The 22,595-nt window shown below is 32.3% G+C and overlaps 3 protein-coding genes, 1 long non-coding RNA gene and 1 pseudogene across 4 annotated transcripts; 1 reads left to right on the top strand and 4 right to left on the bottom strand.

Annotated features, from left to right (window-relative positions):
- Positions 1 to 731: 731 nt before the first annotated feature.
- On the bottom strand, positions 732 to 4,407 carry LOC111831693 (annotated as a pseudogene).
- A 1,090-nt stretch (positions 4,408 to 5,497) lies between these two features.
- Positions 5,498 to 7,083, bottom strand: LOC17893603 (AAA-ATPase At1g43910). Its single transcript, XM_006297553.1, has 3 exons — positions 6,650 to 7,083; positions 6,010 to 6,562; positions 5,498 to 5,911 (listed from the first exon to the last, which is right to left on the bottom strand). Exons 1-3 carry the CDS (start codon positions 7,081 to 7,083, stop codon positions 5,498 to 5,500), a joined length of 1,401 nt encoding a protein of 466 aa, XP_006297615.1.
- A 2,913-nt stretch (positions 7,084 to 9,996) lies between these two features.
- On the bottom strand, positions 9,997 to 11,788 carry LOC17892480 (AAA-ATPase At1g43910). Its single transcript, XM_023786494.1, has 3 exons — positions 11,329 to 11,788; positions 10,665 to 11,217; positions 9,997 to 10,586 (listed from the first exon to the last, which is right to left on the bottom strand). The coding sequence occupies exons 1-3, from the start codon at positions 11,748 to 11,750 to the stop codon at positions 10,173 to 10,175; spliced, it is 1,389 nt and encodes a 462-aa protein (XP_023642262.1). The 5' UTR covers positions 11,751 to 11,788; the 3' UTR covers positions 9,997 to 10,172.
- Positions 11,789 to 14,924: 3,136 nt separating this feature from the next.
- LOC111831662 lies at positions 14,925 to 15,665 on the bottom strand. The gene is made up of 2 exons (XR_002834782.1): positions 15,413 to 15,665; positions 14,925 to 15,257 (listed from the first exon to the last, which is right to left on the bottom strand). It is a non-coding gene; the product is annotated as an uncharacterized LOC111831662 (long non-coding RNA).
- Positions 15,666 to 20,503: 4,838 nt separating this feature from the next.
- Positions 20,504 to 21,964, top strand: LOC17890787 (probable E3 ubiquitin-protein ligase XERICO). The gene is made up of 2 exons (XM_006298646.2): positions 20,504 to 20,641; positions 21,171 to 21,964. The coding sequence occupies exon 2, from the start codon at positions 21,258 to 21,260 to the stop codon at positions 21,744 to 21,746; it is 489 nt and encodes a 162-aa protein (XP_006298708.1). The 5' UTR covers positions 20,504 to 20,641; positions 21,171 to 21,257; the 3' UTR covers positions 21,747 to 21,964.
- Positions 21,965 to 22,595: the final 631 nt, after the last annotated feature.

Raw genomic sequence — 22,595 nt, 5'->3', positions numbered from 1 at the left:
AAAATATATATACAATTTTTAATATAAAAACATTTTGTATATATATATTCAATGCATTGATTTTTATAATTAGTTAGTTTCGATAATTTCAAAACTAAACTAAAAAAAACAATTAGGAAAAATAATTGTAAACAGAAAATTTTCCTATTTTTAAAAATATTCGGACACAAGTACCATTTGGTTTATATTTAATATATAATATGTGAATTTTAAATATTAAAGCATTAGAATCAAACCATTTATGTGTGAATTTTATTCTACTAGTTATAAAACTCGTTAGATATTCTATCTTATAAATATTAAAAAGAAACATTGTAATTTTTTTTTATTTTTACGTGTTATTTTTATTTACAATTATTTTACCTAATTGGTTTTTTTTTAAGTTTAGTTTTGAAATTATCGAAACAAACTAATTATAAAAATCAATGCACTGAATATATATACAAAATATTTTTATATTGAATATTGTATATATATTTTTATTTATACAATTTATAAATGATTCAATAACATAATTTTCTAAATATTAAAAAACAAAAAAACAAAAATTTTGAATATTTATGTTGGTCAACGCCGGTCCAATTGGTCAATGTCGGATTCCGGCGAAAAGTGTACCGGAAAAAAATGTTCGTGATGTTGGCGATATGACTACATATAGTTCGTATGTATGGGCATGCGATGCATATAGTTTGTGTAATTAAAGATACATTTTTAAACTTCGGATATGTGGCTATGTAACGTAGTATATTTCGTGTAGTTAGGTATCTTTTTTCTTAATAAATTATAGTAAGGAAAAAACAACAGCAGTTTGTGGCGTGTATTCATAAGCTCTCTCCTCGGAAAATGGTGCAGTGCTCACGACAATCTCACAGATGTCGAGCTTGCTTTTCTCTTACGGACCATCTTCAACTGGTTCCGCTTTTCAACAAATGAGCCTCGAGAATTTGTCAATGCAACAAGGAACTTCGTCAATGGCGGTGTTTTCCTTATAGAGCTTTTTGATACGCCATGAAATCCGAGGGATTTCTTAAACTTTTGCAACCAGTAAGATCGAGGATTTCGGGATCTAACAAGGTGACATCGATTGGAAGAACCTCCAGCAGTATGCACCATCTCATTTCCAACCTCACTAAATTTTGGAGATTCCCAATTTTAGAAGGTAAAGTCACCAAACTTTCACATTTGTTGAGTTTCAAACTCCACAGATTGATGGCCTTTGAAAGATCTGGAATTTCTGTCAACTTTGTGCATTCTGACAGATCGATCTCTGTGAGACTTCCAAGGGGCTGAAATTTATATATATTAAAAAAAAACATTGTTATTCTTCGATTTTCATGAGTTATGTAATCATAATTAATTCTATACCTAATTTCATGTTAAAGACTAGTATGTATGTATGTAAAATTAAACCGTGGCTCACAAGCTATTGAAAATTTCGGTTATATTTACTTATTAGTTATAACGTACACAGAGGTTAAACGAGAATCAGTGAATGCTATAACAAAAATAATGTTACCTGGACGCCTTCCCATAGCTTCTTAAGGTTTTTGTTGCCTATCACTATGAGACGAACGAGATATTCCGGGCGAAATTGACATGGTATACATGTTCTAAGGCAGCCGAGATAGTCGAGTCCATAGAGATCTCTGTTCCACATTGTGTCATAAAGATTCCTGTTCCATAAACAATCATCTACACGGATCTCAACTTGATATGGCATATTGATTGAATTCTCCATTTTAATTAGAGGAAAATTTGTCAAATTATGACAACAAGTGAGATCGAGGTCGTGGAGAGATTTCAAGTTGAGATGCGTTGGAAATCTCTTTAGCTCTATGCAACCACACATATTTAACTTTCTCAGTTTAACGGCAACCTGAATGGAGCGAGTAAGCTCTACCAAAGATATGCATCCCTGAAGATGTAATTCCTCAAGGTTTTTTGCCTTAGAAAGATTTGGAACTTCTTTCAAATATTTGGAGCGACTTAAATCCATCGTCTTGAGGCTTCCAAGTGGCTGAAAACAAAATAGGGGAAAAGAGAAAAAACACACACGTTCATAAAACATTTTTGAAAAAGATTTCATTTAACTTTTAAAACATGCATGTTACTAAATATAGTAATATACTGACAACTAATACAATGCATGATTGTTACCTGAGTTCCATCCCATAGCCTCGTAAGCTTACTGTCCTCCATGCTGAGTTCAACTAGATGCTCAGTATTAAAACTACGATGCAAATACTTCAATGGAAAACTATTCCACTCTAGCCATTTGAGTTTACGTGGCCAGTAATCGAGGCCTTTAGGTAGATGCACTATACAGGTTTCAGTCGATGACCACAAGGAATAGTTATGAATTTTTAGAAATTGGAGATTAGCCATGCCTTTGAAGGAGTCTCCATCAATTGAAATAAATTCATTACTAAGTTCTGATGCTTTGAAGAATATTCCAACTACAGTTTCCGTTCCCTGCAAAAAAATTATCGCAAGAGAACAACTATTAGTTTAGCCATAGCAACAATTTATTTTTACTAATCTAATGTACAGTATAATAATAAAAATGTAAAACAGCTTTTTTTTCCTTTTAATATGTGTGTCAAAAGTTTAAACGATTATAGTTTATACCGGAAGTAAATTATTAAACTTACGGTTTTATGAGTAAATACTTCTAGAATTTCCTCAGCATTCTTCAGAAATCGAGATTTTCCAGGATTACCTTTACACTCTGCGCGATCAATTTTAATACCCAACTTCTCTACAAAATTGTGCATCTCTATATATCCTTCTGGTGTAATACGTACGAGGGACTTATCAATCAACGATTGTAGCCCAAAATTATTGCGAAGGAAATCTTCGAAGTAACGGACTCTACAACCATTGAAAAAACATGCAACGTACAGAAATAACTCTCGATCTTTTTCACTTAACCTGTCGAACCTGATTCTTAATTTTTTCTCAATTTTTTCATCCAAATCATTTTGGAGTTGAGGCATGATTTTCATCCACTCTTTTTCCCCCCTTTTCCTTAAAGACGAACCCAAGATACTGAGACCCAAAGGAAGATTATAGGCAAGCTTTGCAGCTCTAACGGCTACTTCCTTAAAATCATGAGGTGGAGAGTTCTTCCCAAAAGCAGTCTGACATAACATCTTAAGAGCAATATCTTGAGATGGGAACTTCACCTCGTATAAATGGTCAACATCATGAACCTGATCAAAAATTCGCTTATCTTCAGAAATCACAATAATTCTGCTTCCGGGTCCAAACCATTTAGTTTTCCCCACCAAGGTCTTAAGAAACTCTGGATCATCCACATCATCAAGAACCGCAAGAACTTTCTTCTTATTTAACATTCGCTCCACTACACCGAATTTCTCTCTTATCTTTATATCTTTACCTAAAATTTCTGACAGAAATTTTTTCTCCCATTCAGACTTGATGCTATAGACATGAGGTATGAAAGCGTGAAAGTAGAATTCGCTAATGAGTTGATTATATAGAGCTTTTCCAATGGTACTCTTACCAATCCCGGAAGGCCCCCAAATCCCGATCATTCTAGCTTCCTTGGATTTCAAGGACAATAATGGTTCCATTTCCTTTAAACGAGCTTCGATCCCGACGAATCCATCAAAACAATTCGTGGATGAGGTAAGTTTATTCGAAACATCATTAGCTATCTTTTCAACCATGGCTGCTTCACTAGACCTAATAACAATATTGAGTACTTTTGTCAACAAAAAAAGAGGCACCCAGAAATGCACATTCGAAGTCTATGTAGAGAAAAATAATATTTTAATAGAAATAATGGAATCAAAACAACATACCCGTTCAGAAGATCCTCTCCGGCTATTTTTGCTATATCTGTGAGAGCTTCCATCCATCTTTGTTTCTGACCCTCTGGTTGTTTTTCCTTGCTGACCACGCATGTCTCTTCAAATAACTTACCAAAATCACCCGTCTGTTTTCCAACTTCCGAAGGATCAACGTTGTAGAAAACGGGAATCACCATTTGACCCAATTCCTTATAGCACTTGTGAATCTCAACCAATTCATTTAAGCACCACGTGGAAGTCGCATAGTTCTTAGAGAAGATGACGATTGAGATCCTCGCTTCTTTTATCGCAGTTAAAAGCGAAAGGCCGATTTGGTTGCTGCTCTCAATACCATTATCCATGAATGTATTGATCGATTTGGCGTCGAGAGCCTTGAGAAGATGGCTAAGGAACGTCTTGCGAACATCTACCCCACTGAAGCTTGGGAAAACGTCGTATCTATAGCTGCCAAAAGAACAAGCCTCCATGGGAGAAAGTAGCTAGAGAGAAGAGATCACCAAGAGTTTTAGGATAAGTAAATCAGCACTACACAACTAGAAGTTTACATATAGTATATGAGAAAAGAGAGAGAAATGGGCTTCCTTTCCTAGAAGACTTTTTGTATAAAAGATGGATATTGAAATTTTCTGGTTGTTGTTCACTGAATTATGATAAGACATATATAAGATTCCAAATATCGTAGTTTCTAAGCAAATAGACAGAAACGTCATGTTCGTTTAGCTGTCTTAAGTTGTCATGTACTTGAATATGGTTTATCGGCAAGTGTTCGTTCAGCTTGATACGGTAAGTCATGCATGGAGATGTTACGGTAATTAAAAAAGAAAAAACAAAAAAAATACCTAGCTACACGAATTATGCTATAATACATGGCAACACAAACGAAATTTAAAAATGTATCCCTAACTACACAAACTATATGCATCGCATGCTCACATATACGAATTATATGTAGTCATGTCGTCAACATCACGAACATTTTTTTCCCGGTACACTTTTCGCCGGAATCTGGCATTGACCAGTTTGACCGGCGTTGACCAACATAAATATTCAAAAAAAAAGAATATTTTTAGTTTTTTAATATTTAGAAAATTATGTTATTGAATCATTTATAATATTGTGTAATTAAAAATATATATACAATATTCAATATAAAATATTTTGTATATATATTCAATGCATTAATTTTTATAATTAGTTAGTTTCGATAATTTCAAAACTAAACTAAAAAAAAAACTAATTAGTTTACCTAAAAATAACACGTAAAAATAAATAAAAAATCACAATTTTTCTTTTTAATATTTATAAGATAGTAGATCTAACGATTTTTATAACTAGTAGAATAAAATTCACACATAATTGGTTTGCTAGCAATTGACTATGGTTAGCTTGCATGATCTCAAAACATATGCTTTTACACTTGTGGTTAGTTTTGAAAATCCATTTTTCTCTCAGTTCTTGTCTTTGCTTTCCATGTTCCATGTTCCGGATTATATAAACTATAGTATATATAATTTTAAGACTCAGTCTCCTGTCTCCCTCTGATTCTTCATATACAACGAACATGTAGTGTAAAGAAGTAGAACTGAAATAGACAATTACTTCTAATAAGTCTTGAAGATAACTAATAGCACCAGAGGTGGACTTATGTTTGAGAGCATCTTTTATTCTTTAGTCTCAGCATCTTTAATCTCACCCTTTTCCTCAACTTTGGTATTTTCTTCCTTCTTTACCTTCTTGTTTTCCATGAATTCGAGGAGGCCGTTAACCGCGATATCAATGTTCTTACTCGCCATGAGCTGCTGTGCGACTTCAGCAGGAGTTACACTCACCTCAAGGACAAGCTTTTCAATGGGATCAAACAGGACATGGTCATCAATTTCGAGGTACATAACCACAAGCTTCTTCAACGCAAAGGGGGTGCAGTAGTCCATAAGAATATGAAGATCCATTCTTCCTGGCCTCAGCAATGCCGGGTCGAGCTTCTCCTTGTGATTGGTAGTGAAAATTATGATTCGTTCTTCTCCGCAGCTCGACCAAAGCCCATCTACAAAGTTCAGTAGACCAGACAAAGATATCTGTCCACAAGGAAGAAGATACATAATAAGTTTCAAAAACAGAGCAATTAGTAAAAAACAGAGGAGTTAACAAAAACAGAGGATTTTTTCTAACTTACCCCAAGGTCACGCTTCTTTTTATTCTTTTGGAGCTTAACATCTTCTTCCTTTGAAGTCTCACGTCTATGAGACGAATCAGCTCCACAATCAATGTCTTCAATGAGAAGAATCGACCTGTTCTTGGTAGCGGTAAGAATCTTCCGCAACTCACCATCATCTCTAACACTTTGAATCTGTAGATCATAGATATTGTACTTCATATGATTAGCTATTGCAGCAACCATAGAGGATTTCCCTGTTCCCGGTGGACCGTAAAGAAGATATCCACGTTTCCAAGCGCGTCCTACTCTTTTGAAAAAGTCTTTTCCTTTAGCAAAAGAATCAAGATCCTCGATCATAGTGGTCTTAAGTTCCGGCTCGATAGCTAAGGTCTCGAAGGTCGTGTGGTGGTCGAAAATAGCAGATTCCCATGATAGCTCCTCGCGATCGTAAGTGTAGATGTAGAGATCTTGGCGATGTCTCATAATCTTCGCTGCTGATTTCGCAAAGTGAGGGAAGTAATCTTTCATTATCTTCTCACGAAACTCCTTCTTACAAGTCAGATGAAAGTACCTGAAAACATAAAACAATAACTGTAAGAACAACAAAAAGATATGAAAACTTCTTATCAAGACAAGATCGAAGAGAGAAGCTTAGTACTTTTTCTCATATGAATTATTCTTGGACTCAACGTAGTGTAGAGTCCACTCAAGATGAATCCCTTCAAACTCATCAACGATCTTTGTATTGACAGGGACTCCAAGATTTGGCTCAGCTGCTGGATTCTTGAGATCATTCGAACCAACGAGGATTTTTCCGGTCGAGGATCCGGGCAAACGTGTCGTTAAGTAAACATTGGCCGCAGTGAAAGTAGTATTACCGCAATAATCCCATTTTTGTTCAATCACAAACGTGAAATTTGATTGGAAGTAAGAAGAGAACAAGTCTAAAAATTTCGCAGTTACGTAATCACGGAGTTTCTTAGGTACAATCTCGTTGAAGATGTTACGTAGAACCAAAGTAAGTGCAGATAAAGATGTGTAGAGAGCGAAAACTGCGGATACAGAAGGGACTTGGTTAAAGAGAGAAGCCATAGCTTTAAAGCGAAGAAGAGCTTTGGTGAAGAAGTTTGTACTTTAGGGTTTATAAAGAGGTTGTGTTGTACTAAAGCGTAGTGAACAAGAAAGTTTGCATATTTAGGGTAAGTGTAGGAAACTTACACAAAAAATATGGACAAATTGAAAAGTCCTAATGTATCAGTGAATTTATTCTTAGTATAAAACTTTTTATTTATTCATAAAATTAATTAAAGAATAATTTTCTCATAGGAAAGTATCACTTAATAGTTAATACTGTTAACTGAAAAAAAAAAGCAATCTGATTAAATTTTATTTTAATGACTTAATTATATTAAAATATATATATTTACTGTCTTTCACAGATTATAATGCAAACAAGCTAAAATGTAGTAATACTAATGAAATAATAAATTACAACAAAAGGAAATATGCAAGAAAAAAAGGAAAATAATAATGATTAGATAAACAAAAACAAAAATGGTTAAAATTTAAAAATATAGAAATGGTAAAAAAAAAAAAAAATTTAAACACACATATATAATTCAATTAATTCCACTTAGAAACCATTTATTTGCGCCACAATAATATATGAAAAAGGTAATGTTCTTCAACATAGATTAGTTAAATTTTATAATTTTAACGAATACTCATAATTCGACCAGAAAATGTTTAGATATTTTAATTATTTTCAATATATGCATATCCACTAGAATGGTTTATTCACATAAAAATGATAACTTTCTCAATAGCAGCAGAGGTCTACTTATATTTAAGCTTCTTTAGTGTCAGCATATTCAAGCTCTCCCTCTTTCTCTACTTTGCCATCTCCTTTCTCCATCTTCTTGTTTTCGAGGAACTCGAGGAGACCATTGACCGCGATATCAGCATTCTTACTCGCCATGAGCTGCTGTGCGACTTCAGCAGGAGTTAAACTCACCTCAAGGACAAGCTTCTCAATGGGATCAAATAGGACATGGTCATCAATCTTGAGGTACATACAGAGCCGTCCCTACACTTAATACGACTACAAGCCGGACAAAAAAAAAGACCACTTTCTTCATATTCATAATTAAAAAAAAATTGATCAAAGTAAACATAAAACTGATATGGTTAACAAAAGCATTAAAAGTTCTAAAACATCACATATCAATAAAAATTTTCTTTTTCTGAATATGATTCTTCTTGCATTTCTACTTGCAAATTCATCTATCAAATCTTCGTAGTCAAGTTTTTCCGCCAAACTTACGTAAGAGGATCTGATTTTATAAGATGGATTCTTGAATAGGAATGAGGTATGGAGACAAAATCAATGATTGTGAGGGCAAAAAGGATGTGCAGTACAGTAGGGGGTAAAGTCCCGCGAGACGCGATTTTAAGTAAACTTCGGCCCCACGGAAAGTCTGATTTTCACAAAACTCACATGTTTTGTCAATCACAAACGTGAAATTCGACTGGAAGTGAGAAGAGAACAGTTCTGCAAATTTCTTAGTGATGTAATCTCGTAATGGTTTAGGCACAACGTCGTTGAGGATTTTACGGAGGATCAAAGTGGTTGCAGATAAAGATGTGTAGAGGCCGAAAACTGTGGATATAGAAGGGACTTGGTTAAAGAGAGAAGCCATAGCTTAAGCAACAAGGAAGATGGTGAAGAGCTTTTGTTTAGAAGAGTATGTGTTTATTTGGGGTTATAAAGAGAAACCTAGCCAACTTTTAATATTTAAATGCTTAATAAAGAAAGAAAATAAAAATTACAAACAATAGAATTTATTAACTATCAAGATATTCATAATATAATTTGAGAGTTCCTCTCATTGGAAAAGTGTCACATACTATTAAGAAGAAAGCAATAATTTTTAAAAAAAAATAAACTAAGCTAAACCTTAATGATATTTATTGTCTTCTACAAAAAGAGTATAAAGCACAAAAAAATATCTAAAATAAAATATGAATTTTTTTATATTAATTTTTGTTTTCAAAGTTAGTTATTAAGAAGATTGTGCCTCATGTCAATTGTCCCTGTTAAATGTTGACACATGTTAATTCTAAATTTACTAAAGTATTTTAAAATGAAATAATTATTAGCATATCATAAAAAAAGAAAATCAAGTAAAAATAAAAATATTCCTTTTGTATAGTAAAATAAAATATTTTACAAGTATTAAATTTGTAACCTAATTTATTGGAAATGAAACTTCTTTGCTAATATAGATCAAATCATTAGATTTTAGAGAAATAATTACTAATAATCTTTTTATGATACCTTTTTGCAAAACTACCCTCTTATTTTGCCATTTTCATGTTTGTCCTCTGCTAAATTTTAAGGGCCATTTTACCCTATTTGAAAGAATATTATTTCCCATAGGAAGGAATATTCTTTCCAAAAATTTTCTCCCCAAAAATTTCTCGCCAAAACTTTTTCCGCCAAAACAATTTCCGGCAAAAAAAAATATTTTTACAAAATTTTCCGGCATAATTTTTTACAAGGATTTTTAAAAGGTATTTTAAAGGTTTTACAAGAGTTTTTAAAGAAATTTACAAGAGTTTTTAAATGGTGAAATTATTCTTAGTATAAAACTTTTTATTTACTCTTAAAATTAATTAAAGAATAATTTTCTCACAGGAAAGTATCACTTAATAGTTAATACTGTTAACTGAAAAAAAATCTGATTAAATTTTATTTTAATGATTTAATTATATTAAAATATATACATACATATATAGATTATAATGCAAACTAGCTAAAATGTAGTAATACTAATGAAACAATAAATTACAACATAAAGAAATATGCAAGAAACAAAAATTGAATAATGTCTAGACTGGTGTTCAAAAAAAAAAGAATAATGATTAGATGAACAAAAAACAAAAATGGTTAAAATTTAATAATATAGAAATGGTAAAAAAAAAAAAATATTAAACACACATATATAATCTAATTAATTCCACTTAGAAACCATTTATTTTCGCCACAATAATATATGAAAAAAGGTAATGTTCTTCAACATGACCACAAAATGTTTAGATATTTTAATTATTTTCAATATACAGTATGCATATCCACTAGAATGATAACTTTCTCAATAGCAGCAGAGGTCTACTTATGTTTAAGCTTCTTTAGTGTCAGCATATTCAAGCTCTCCCTCTTTCTCTACTTTGCCATCTCCTTTCTCCATCTTCTTGTTTCCGAGGAACTCGAGGAGACCATTGACCGCGATATCAGCGTTCTTAGTCGCCATGATCTGCTGTGCGACTTCAGCAGGAGTTACACTCACCTCAAGGACAAGCTTCTCAATGGGATCAAATAGAACATGGTCATCAATCTTGAGGTACATAGCCACAAGCTTCTTCAAGACATATGGGGTGCAATAGTCCATAAGAATGTGAACATCCATTCTTCCCGGCCTTATCAATGCCGGGTCGATCATCTCCTTGTGATTGGTAGTGAAAATTATAATCCTTTCTTCTCCGCAGCTCGACCAAAGCCCATCTACAAAGTTTAATAGACCAGACAAAGATATCTGTCCACAAGAAAGAAGATTTAGGTTCGAAAAAACAGAGAGGTTAACAAAAACAGAGGAAATTTTTCTAACTTATACCCCAAAGTCATCCTTCTTTTTATCTTTTTGGAGCTTAACATCTTCTTCCTTTGTAGTCTGGCGTCTATGAGACACATCAGTTCCACAATCAATGTCTTCAATGAGAAGAATTGACTTGTTCTTGGTAGCAGTAAGAATCTTCCGCAGCTCACCATCATCTCTAACACTCTGAATCTGTAGATCATAGATATTGTAGTTCATGTGATTAGCTATTGCAGCCACCATAGAGGATTTCCCTGTTCCCGGTGGACCGTAAAGAAGATATCCACGTTTCCAAGCGCGTCCAACGCCCTTGAAGAAGTCTTTTCCTTTAGCAAAAGCATCAAGATCTTCGATTATGGTCGTCTTAAGTTTCGGCTCCATAGCTAAGGTTTCGAAGGTCGTGTGGTGCTTGAAAATAGCTGGTTCCCATGCTGACCGCATTTGGTTGTAAGTGTAGATGTAGAGATTTTCGCGTTGTCTCATGATCTTCGCTGCTGATTTCGCAAAGTGAGGGAAGTAATCTTTCATTATCTTCTCACGAAACTCCTTCTTACAAGTCAGACGAAAGTACCTGAAAACATGAAACAACACAAAAGACCAACATTGTAAGAACAAAAGAAGATTTAAGATTAAAGATCAAGGAGAAGACAAAGATCAAGATAACGAGTACTGTTTCACATACTTATGATTGTTCGACTCAACATTGTGCATAATCCACTCAAGATGAATCCCTTCAAACTCATCAAAGATCTTTGTGTTGACAGGGACTCCAAAATTTATCTCAGCGTCCGGATTCTTGAGATCACTCGAACCCACAGGGAGTTCTCTAGTGGAGAGTCCCGCGACGCGCGATTTTAAGTAAACTTCGGCCGCACGGAAAGTCTGATTTTCACAAAAGTCCCATGTTTTGTCAATCACAAACGTGAAATTCGACTGGAAGTGAGAAGAGAACAATTCTGCAAATTTCTTAGTGATGTAATCTCGTAATGGTTTAGGCACAATATCGTTGAGGATTTTACGGAGGATCAAAGTGGTTGCAGATAAAGATGTGTAGAGGGCGAAAACTGTGGATATAGAAGGGACTTGGTTAAAGAGAGAAGCCATAGCTTAAGCAACAAGGAAGATGATGAAATGCTTTGGTTTAGAAGAGTATGTGTTTATATGGGGTTATAAAGAGTTTGGATTGGTGAACATAAAGAGAAACCTAGCCAACTTTTAATATTTATTTGCTTTATGAAGAAAGAAAATAAAAATCACAAACAATTGAATTTATTAACTATTAAGATATTCATAATATAATTTGAGAGTTCCTCTCATTGGAAAAGTGTCACATACAATAAAGAAGAAAGAAATAAATTTATTAAAAAAAAAACTCAAACTAAGCTAAACCTTAATGATATTTATTGGCTTCTACAAAAAATAGTATAATCCACAAAAAATATCTAAAATAAAAAAAGAATTTTTTAATACAAAATTTGGTTTTCAAAGTTAGTCATTAACAAGATTGTGTCACGTGTCAATTATCCCGATTAAATTTAGACACATGTTAATTCTAAATTTACTAAAATATATTTAAATGAAATAATTATTAGCATATGCACAAAAATATCTAAAATAAAATAAGAGTTTTTTAACACAAAATTTACTTTTCAAAGTTAGTCATTAACAAGATTGTGCCACGTGTCAATTATCCCGATTAAATGTTGACACATGTTAATTCTAAATTTACTAAAATATTTTTAAATGAAATAATTATTAGCATATCATAATAACATAAAATCAAGTAAATTAAAAATATTTTTTTTTGTATAGTAAAATAAAATATTTTAAAGGTATTAAATTTGTAACCTAATTTATTGGAAATGAAACTTCTTTGTTAATATACATCAATTATTAGATTTTAACCTGCGGTACACCATGGGGCAAGGTTTTATTTATTTATTTTTAAAACTTACTGATTTTATTGGAGTTTATTTAATAATTATCAAGATTTTATATAACTGTATTGTTTTGAAAAAATATTTAACCCATGTTTAAGTATCAAATTAGGGATAATTTAAGTTTTAGTAATATCGATTCAAACTTGTGTCATCATACTATTTTCCCATATTACTTAAAATTTTTAATATGTTTAAATAGTTTAATATTTAAATATTTATTAAGATTCACAATTTAGACTATGAATTCATAATTCAGACTTTTTATTAAGATTAACTATTTTAATTATAATCTTTTAAAGTTTATTATATATATTCGGTAATATTATTTATGGTTTCGATTTTTTGGGGTTAAATAGTTTTTGAGGCGAATCTGGTGATTATTGATTAATACATCAAATAGCAAATGAGAAGGAAACTGTTTATGGGATCGGAAGGTAGCAGATTTTTAGGATTGTAAATGTTGAAAGTTTTTGGATTTAGTAGAGTTTAGAGAGATTTTAGGAGAGTGTAGTAAAAGAATGCTTTAGCAAACAGGTTTGCATTTTTCGTCCTGTAATTGCTATGCTGACTCCTCCTGCTGTTGCTTCTTTTCAATGTCGCAGCAGGTTCTTGACATTTTTCTAGTCACCATATAGGGTATAGATCCCGGAAGCGGTTGGGAACTTGACACAGAGAGGTGGTAGGTCGACGGAACGGCTCGCATGGAATATATCCATGGAGATCCCAAGATAGCGTTGTAGATCAGAGGGGCATCAATTACTACAAACTTCACCTTCTTTGTAATGCCTCATTTACAAATCCTTTATAGAAGATAAATAAAGGAGTATAAGTGTTTTTCCTGGAAAAAAGGTAAAATAATTTTTTGTTAATCTTCTTATTTATAGAGTTTGAAATTTTTACCTTCTCACCAAATCTCAAAAGATATCAAAGCGGTATTGAATAGTTTGTTTTTGTTTTTCAATATCTATTACATATCAAATGAACTGTTGATAGCTCAAAATATATTATTTAATTTCTCAGATTTATAACATCTATATTTCTCAGTTCAGATGAGGTTTAAGAATTCTAAACTAATTAGACACAATATATGAATGTTTTATTTTAAATTTTTAATCTGATCTCTTTTTTTTCCAATTTCTCCAACACGTAACCTAATTCCCTGATTCTTATATTTTCCATATCTTACTTAATTGGGCTGAGACTGTTTTCCTTTTTTCTTTCCGTGTGTGTGTATATATATATTTGGTAAAGCCTCTTCTCCTCTGTAGTCTCTTGATATCGATTAGAGAGACAAGGCAATGTGGTTGAAAAGACAATGACAAGACAATACCTACAATATATTGATAAGGCATCGTCCCTGCTCTATTGTGGATTCATTACCACAGCCACGTTTCCTGTTACCGGAAGCATGTTCTGTTACGGTAGCTGTGACGGATTAGTTTGTATCTACAAACCGAGTGTCGTGGTGAACTCGGCTACTAAATGGTATAGGAATTTTCGTCTTTCGAATTGCCAACAGCTTCTCATCGAAAGATATCGAAGAAAAGAGTTTGACTTGTGTCCTAAGTTAGGATTTGGTAAAGATGCCGTGAAGGGCACGTTTAAGCTGGTTTGGTTATATGTAATTTGTCTCTTTCTTTGTACTGATGAGAACTATTGTTACTTAAACTTAAACATTTTCATATGTAACATATCACTATGAGTTTATGACGATTCACAGAAGATATATATATACTACTAGTGTATAATTTGTTACACCAGCATTACTGTGGAGATCCAATGGGTTGCTTAATTTTAAAGTGGGCCAAGATTGATTGAAAAACAAAGAAGAATGGCCTATAAAAAAAGAGAATCCTTGCTTCTTCATGCGTTGGAAGAATCGCATAAGAACCGCCACGTGGCTCAGTGTGATTGGAAGATGAAGAAAATAGAAAAGGGGAAAAAAATTAGTTTCCCCCATTTTCTTTCTTTCTCCCCAACACGACTCTGTCACTTTTTTCTCTCCTTCAACCGGCGAAAGGCAGAAACAATATTCATGTAGATCCCGCGAAGTTAATCCCGCGAAGTTAAACAATATTCAACATCATTCTTTCGAATTCAAATCGTTTGATTTGTTTAAAGTTATTAATGGATTGATTTGATTAATTTAATGTTAATTATATTATTTATTTTATTTTAAGTATCCCACAAGGGTTACTCTACAAATGATGGTCTTAAGCAGCCAAGTAATCACAAAGTGCCCTATTGACTATTCCTGCAGCAAAGTGGCTAGTAATTTGAACTGTGTAAAGCTTTGTTTTGGTCTTAGTAGAATCATATTCATGTGTGGAGTCTTCTCGATCTGAATGTGTTATCTGCTTTGAAAAAACTATGTGATCAAGAACATAACAATTTGTAGATTCTTGAAGTAGCTAACATAAATTTTTTTGTATAAACATGAGGATTTGTCGTAGCATTGGCGTGTGAAAGACAGTCTTTCCAGATCTACAATAGCAACTCTCATTCGCAACTTTGAACTATTGGAGATATATTGCTTCCTCTATCGAGTGCTCCATTCACAATGTCAATCTTTGGTTATCTTAACATCATTTTGAGTGAAACTAACTATACTCTTCCTTGCAAATACTTTCATATATATGACTCTAGAAATGAGTGGGCACACATAGAAGATCTACAACAAAAAATGTATATTAACACAAAATTCATGAGTTGTATATTCACATAAGGTAGTCAAAACAACTAGGTTTCGTTAAAAGAAAAAAAAAAAAGGTTTTAACATTATAACTAAGGGATCCACGAGTTGAAAAAATGGTTAGATAGACTTACCATGCCACTTGCTTTACTTAGGTATCATATTGTGACACTCTAACAGGGTAAAAATATTCATTTTGGCATGACATGCTATTAAAGATAGTTGGAACGTTTTCACGAAAACACGGTGTTCTGTGAGCCTGTCCATCTGTTTCTTCGTATTCTCGCACTAAAAAGATAGTTTGACAGATCCGCACTGAATGCACCTTCACGAGATTTTCGTGTCTGCCTCTTTTCTCATTAAAAGCATCATCACGAGATGTTTGAACATATTTCTGCACTAAATGCACTTTCACAATGCAGGGGATATAAATCTCTACGTCTAAACTTTTATCACTAAAAATGTAAGTGATATAAATATGTTTCAACACTATAACTAAGGGATCCATGAGTTAAACAAACGGTTAGATCGATCTGCCATGCCACTTGCTTTACTTAGAGCACCCCCAAATAGAGGGTTCTAAATGAGTTTTTTAAACAAAAAAAACTAAAATGAAAGAGAGAAAATAGATATGGGTTCTATAGTATTTACATTTAGCATCCATAATTTTTAAATTTAGAACCTAAAATACCATATGTCTTGTTAAAATTTGTTAGTTTTTATTTATCATTTATAATTTAATTAAATAACAAAATAAATTAAAAATATACTTTTATATTGAGTTGAATACTCCTAATTATTGGAGGTGATCTTGGATATCGTATTATGAAACTCTATTCAAAGTATAATTTGTTTTTCTTGGCATGATATGCTATTAATGATACTTGAAACGTGTCTACTAAAACACGGTTTTCTGTCAGTCTGTCTATCTCTTTCCTCCGTATTCTCGCACTAAAAGGTTATTTGGACATATCCGCACTGAATATTCACAAAATTCTCGTGTACGCATATCCTCATTAAAAGCATCGTCACGAGATGTTTTAACATATTTCTGCACTAAATGCACTTTGATGTAGGTGATATAAATCTCTACGTCTAAACTTTTATCACTAAAAATGTAGGTGATATAAGTCTCTACGTCTAAACTTTTATTACTACAAATGCAGGTGATATAAATATGTTTCAACACTATAACTAAGGGATACATGAGTTGAACAAACGGTTAGATCAATCTGCCATGCAAGTTGCTTTACTTAGAGCACATCCAATAGAGGACTCTAAATGAGTTTTTAAAGCAAAAAAAAAAACTAAAATGAAAAAGAGAAAATAGAGATGGGTTCTATAGTATTTACATTTAGAATCAATAGTTTTTATATTTAGAACCTAAAATACCATATTTCTTGTTATAATTTGTTATTTTTTTTTATCATTAAAAATTAATTAAATAACAAAATAAATTAAAAAAATATACTTTTATATTGAGTTATATACTCCTAATTATTTGAGGTGATCTTGAATATCGTACATTGTGAAACTCTATTCAAGGTATAATTTGTTTTTCTTGGCTTGATATGCTATTGAAGATAGTTGAAACATTTCCGCTAAAACACATTTTCTATCAATATGTCTATCTGTTTCATCTGTATTCTCGCACTAAAAGGTTATTTGGACATATTCGCACTGAATACACCTTCACAAGTTTTTTGTGTCGGCATAACCTTATTAAAAGCATCGTCACGAGATGTTTGAACTTATTTCTGCACTAAATGCACTTTCACAATATAGGTGATATAAATCTTTACGTCTAAAATTTAATCACTAAAAATGTAGGTGATATAAATCTGTATGTCTAAGCTTTTATCACAAAAAATGGAGGTGATATAAATATGTTTCAACACTATAACTAAGGGATCCATGAGTTGAACAAACAGTTAGATCGACTTGCCATGCAAGTTGCTTTACTTAGAACACCACTAATAGAAGATTCTAAATGAGCTTTTAACAAAAAAACTAAAATGAAAGAGAGAAAATAGAGATGGGTTCTATAGTATTTACATTTAGCATCTATAGTTTTTATATTTAGAACCTAAAAATACCATATGTCTTGTTATAATTTGTTAGTTTTTTATTTATCATTTACAATTTAATTAAATAACAAAATAAATTAAAAATATATATTTTTATAATGAGTTAAATACTCCTAATTATTGGAGGTAATCTTGGATATAATATTATGAAACTCTATTCAAGGTATAATTTGTTTTGTTTTTGCATGATATGCTATTAAAGATAGTTGAAACGTTTCCACTAAAACACGGATATCTGTAAGTCTGTCTATCTCTTTCCTCCGTATTCTCACACTAAAAGGTTATTTGGACATATCCGCATTGAATACACCTTCACAAGATATTCGTGTCCGCATATCCTCATTCAAAGCATCGTCACGAGATGTTTGAACATATTTCTGCACTAAATGCACTTTCACAATGTAGGTGATATAAATCTCTACGCTTAAAATTTTATCACTAAAAATGTAGGTGATATAAATCTCTATGTCTAAACTTTTATCACTAAAAATGCAGGTGATATAAATATGTTTTAACACTATAACTGAGGGATACATGAGTTGAACAAATGGTTAGATCGACCCGCCATGCAAGTTGCTTTACTTAGAGCACCTCCAATAGAGGATTCTAAATGAGTTTTTCAAGCAAAAAAAAACTAAAATGAAAGAGAGAAAATAGAGATGGGTTCTATAGTATTTACATTGTGAATCCATAATTTTTATATTTAGAACCTAAAATACCATATGTCTTGTTAAAAAATTTTAGTTTTTATTTATCATTTATAATTTAATTAAATAACGAAATAAATTAAAAAATATACTTTTATATTAAGTTAAATACTCTTAATTATTAGAGGTGATCTTCGATATCATATTATGAAAGTCTAGAATAATTTGTTTTTCTTGGCATGTTATGCGATTAAAGAAAGTTGTAACGTTTCAACTAAAACGGTTTTCTGTCAGTCTGTTTATCTCTTTCCTCCGTATTCTCGCACTAAAAGTTTATTTGGACATATCCGCACTGAATACACTTTCACGAGATTTTCGTGTCCGCATATCCTCAAGCATCGTCACGAGATGTTTGAACACATTTCCTTACTAAATGCACTTTCACGATGTAAGTTAGATAACATAAATCTCTACATATTAAAAAAATTATCATTCTGTGTTGAAATTTTACACTAGAAACTGTAAAAGTAATTTCACTTGATAAACCTAAAAACTGCAAAAATTTCATTTCGATAAAACTAAAAACTTCCAAAAAGAGAAAGAAAAAAAATTATCATTCCGTGTTGAAGTTTTACACGTTATATACTAATTATATCCATTGCAATTTTTTGAAACCAATTATTGCAGTTCAAATTATCAAGAGCTTACCTATTCTACTCAATTTAAAATACCAATGACACACTTAAGTAAATCTAGATTTCAACACTAAGTTGTTTATTGGTTGCTTCCCTATACGTTTTAGTGCCACCTATACCTAAGTTACATTATAGTTTGTTCAAACATTTTCATTAGCTCTCATTCGATTTTTCTTTTTTTTTTTCTAAATCTTTGTCCTATCGATAAGGGTCGGACCATGTGAGAGCCTTTGGAGTATTCTAACAATTCGCTTGTACACACATCCAAATAATTCAAAAGAGATCAGAAGAGGACACAAGTAAAAATAAAGACAAAAGTGTTTGGAACATGAAGGCCGCAAGGTCCTGTGAGGGTCCGTGAGAGAGGACACATGGCCAACGTGAAGTTTACTCAATACATTACAACGTAACAAAAATGTGTCGTGACATGTTTTATATTTCAGATTGCGATAACGACAAATCAAATTTTTTATTTTCTTTTCTTTGGAATCAATTCGATTATAATCCTTATGTCGGGTTTTTGAACGACAAATTTTTTTTGTAAATCAAGTGTTAAATTAGTTTAAAGGTTGTGTAGTAGTATAATAATACTAGGCTAGTAGTAGTATTAAATTTATGGTTCGTATCTTTGTGTGAATTGTCTCATCGTATTTATATAGAAAGCTATAGCAATAGCTCTCCATGATACCTACTACTACTATTATATCCTCCAATTATATAAACAACCTAACAAAAAGTAGTGACCACCTAACTCATAAAACTTGTAATTCTAAACGTTTCGAATGCATACATACATAAGAGGCTTGATGTGGTTTAAAATTGGACTGATGAGAACAATTTAAACGTGTATATTTTAGGTTAAAAAAAAATTATATTCTCAATAAAACTTTTTAATTTATAGTGAAAGTATCAGGTAATTAAATTTTAATTGCTTGTGTTTAACCTAATATCCATATTATCTATCGCCTTATTTTATGAAAATTTTTGGTATATAATTTATATATTTTTTTCGAATCTTTGGTTTCTATTTATTATTTGTAATTGTATGTTCTATTAGTCGATATGGATATATGTCGTGTGAATAATTGTTAGCGAAAAAAAAAATTGAAGAAAAATTTCAAAAAAATATAAAACGCTAAAAAACTAATTTTAGTAGATTAATGATGTTTTGTATTTTCCAATTAGATTATAATTAATACGATATTGGTAAAAGCGGAAACACTTTTCCAAAATGTGAAAATTTATTTAATATTTTAAATAGTAATAAATGGTATTTTAGATTTTAAAACATGATAATTAGTATATTATTGATCTTCTATCTTTACAAAAAAATATAGTGAATATAATATTGTAATGTAAATAAAACGCAAAATACAATGTAAATTTTTGGAGATGAAGTATTAATATAAGTCAAAAATAAGATTAATATTGTAACAATGTTTATTCATATAAAATTCTTGAGTGTAAAGAAGTATTCAAGTATACACACCCAAAAACAAAAGTTAGTGCCAAGCATTACATATAACAAATGAAAACACCTTACACTTACTAATATCTTTGCTTATAAACATTGGATTATTATTATTATTTTGGCAGTGTGTATGATTAAACAAAATGGAATATAAAAAAAAAAATATTGGAAGCAAGTACAATTGTTGATATAAAGTAACCATGGTTAACTCAAGAACCTGAAAAGGCTGAGATAGACTTAAACTAGATTGACTAACCATAGTTAAATGCTTCTCTGGTTAAAAGTCTTTTGATATTTGCTTTGCTATATATTAAACAACAATTGGAACCTCCTCTTGTATCAAAAACACACAACACTTTCTCTCAGATTCCATCACTACTTTTTCACACCAGAGAAAACTCACAAAAGACTCCATCTTTACTCTGAATTCTTGATCATCGCCTTCTCTTACTTGACTCTTGAGGTTCGTAGTTTCATCTCTTTTCACTAAAGTTTCGATTTTTACCCAACCTTTGATTGGTTGTTTATGGTTTTGATTGATGTTTTAGAGTTGTAAAGATTTCAAATTGTTCTTGTTTCTTTCATAAAGTTTGAATCTTTAAGAGGTTTTTGATCTTTGTTTCTTGATTTAAGGTCAAGATATTGTGTGTGGTATGAGGTAGACTCGTCTGTGGAACTAATTGAACGAAGATTCTTGAACCCTTTTGAGACTGATTTGTGTTTTCTGGGTTTGAGGCCACCTCGAAAGATTTTAGTCAATCAACTTGATAAAGCTTTGTGCTTTGGTTTTGGTTTTTGGTTTAAGATTTAGAGTTAAGTCTGTTTCTGGATCAAGATCATTATATGAGACCTTTAACTGTCTTGCTTGCTGATACTAAGCATTGATTGACATTGAAATCTATGTGCTTTAGTTGGAATGCCTTAGATTTTCAGTTTATATCATGAGTCTTCTTCTGGTGTGTGCTGATTTGTCCATAATGGTGTTTTTACAGATCATATACCTTGGACCGACAAAGATTGGATCAAGATTTACATCGAATCCAGAGCAAACCTGTTGTTAGCAGTTCAAGAATCGAAAGATGGGTCTATCAAGTCTTCCTGGTCCATCAGAAGGAATGCTCTGTGTGATATTAGTTAACACAGCATTATCAATCTCCATTGTCAAAGGCATTGTCCGATCAGTCCTTGGCATAGTAGGAATCCGTCTCTCGCCTCCTTCGTCCTCGCCTTCCTCTGTGACGACGTCTTTAGAGAATCCAACTTCAGAGCCTTTTGATTTCCGGGTCTGCCAGCCAGAGAGTTTCCTTGAGGAATTCAGGAACAAGACTCCTACACTGAGGTTTGAGAGCTTGTGCAGGTGCAAGAAACAGGCGGACAACGAGTGCTCGGTGTGCCTTTCGAAATTCGAAGGGGATTCAGAGATCAACAAGCTAAAGTGTGGCCACTTGTTTCACAAAACATGCTTGGAGAAATGGATAGACTATTGGAACATCACTTGCCCATTGTGTAGGACTCCTCTTGTTGTTGTAGCAGAAGACCACCAGCTTTCTCCTTCTACTGTTTGGTGACTGCTTTTCACTGTATAGAGGGTTTTTGTTTGTTTGGGTGTGTTTGATGTGTACAGCTATTTTACTATGAATTAGGCTTGCGTCACGGTTGATTCTCGACCGGGGATGGGTAATCTTATGTACATATCCTGTGAGTTATATATATACCCATGTGTAATGGAGCTCTTGTTTGAACATAATTTTCATGAATCTATGTGTATGTGTGGATTGAGAACTCATGTTTACAAACTCATATGAGCAATTAAGCTATTCAAATAGTAAGATTGGATTATAGTCTCTTTTATAAGTTACATTCTTCAAACCAAAAAAGGTACAAAAGTGCAAGAAAGAGAGTTATTTTGAATATGCATGTGGTGGTGGGGTGGAGGATGACCCGGGTTTCGGGGCGTAAATTTGTAGAGTTTTCCTTGTTTCATGGCCTAAATTGATATAGTAAAAGAAGGGTTAAAAAGTGAATTTTTCCCTATTTCATGGCTTAAATTGATATAGTAAAAAGAGGGTTAAAAAGTGATGGACGTGTGTAGGGTGGATAATAGAAGTTGCAATTAACAGTGAAGATCATTTGGAGCTCAAAGGCAATGAAGAATCGTGTAAAAAGAAAGCATAACGTATATGGATCCTTCTATTTCATGGCCTAAATTTATATTGTAAGAGAAGGGTTAAGAAATGATGGACACTTGGATGATAGAGAATAGAAGTTGCGATCAACAATGGATCTCAAAGGTAGTGAAGAATCGTGTGAAAAGAAAGCAATACATATATGGATCTACCTAATTCATGGTGTTGATATAGTATAAGGAGGGTTAAGAAGTGATGAAAGCGTGGAAGATGAGAAATAGAAGTTGCGAT

This window comes from Capsella rubella, unplaced genomic scaffold (genome assembly GCF_000375325.1).
Source record: "Capsella rubella cultivar Monte Gargano unplaced genomic scaffold, Caprub1_0 scaffold_3, whole genome shotgun sequence".
NCBI lineage: Eukaryota > Viridiplantae > Streptophyta > Magnoliopsida > Brassicales > Brassicaceae > Capsella > Capsella rubella.
Note: the sequence above shows the minus strand (reverse complement) of the source record. Positions and strands in the feature narration are given on the sequence as shown.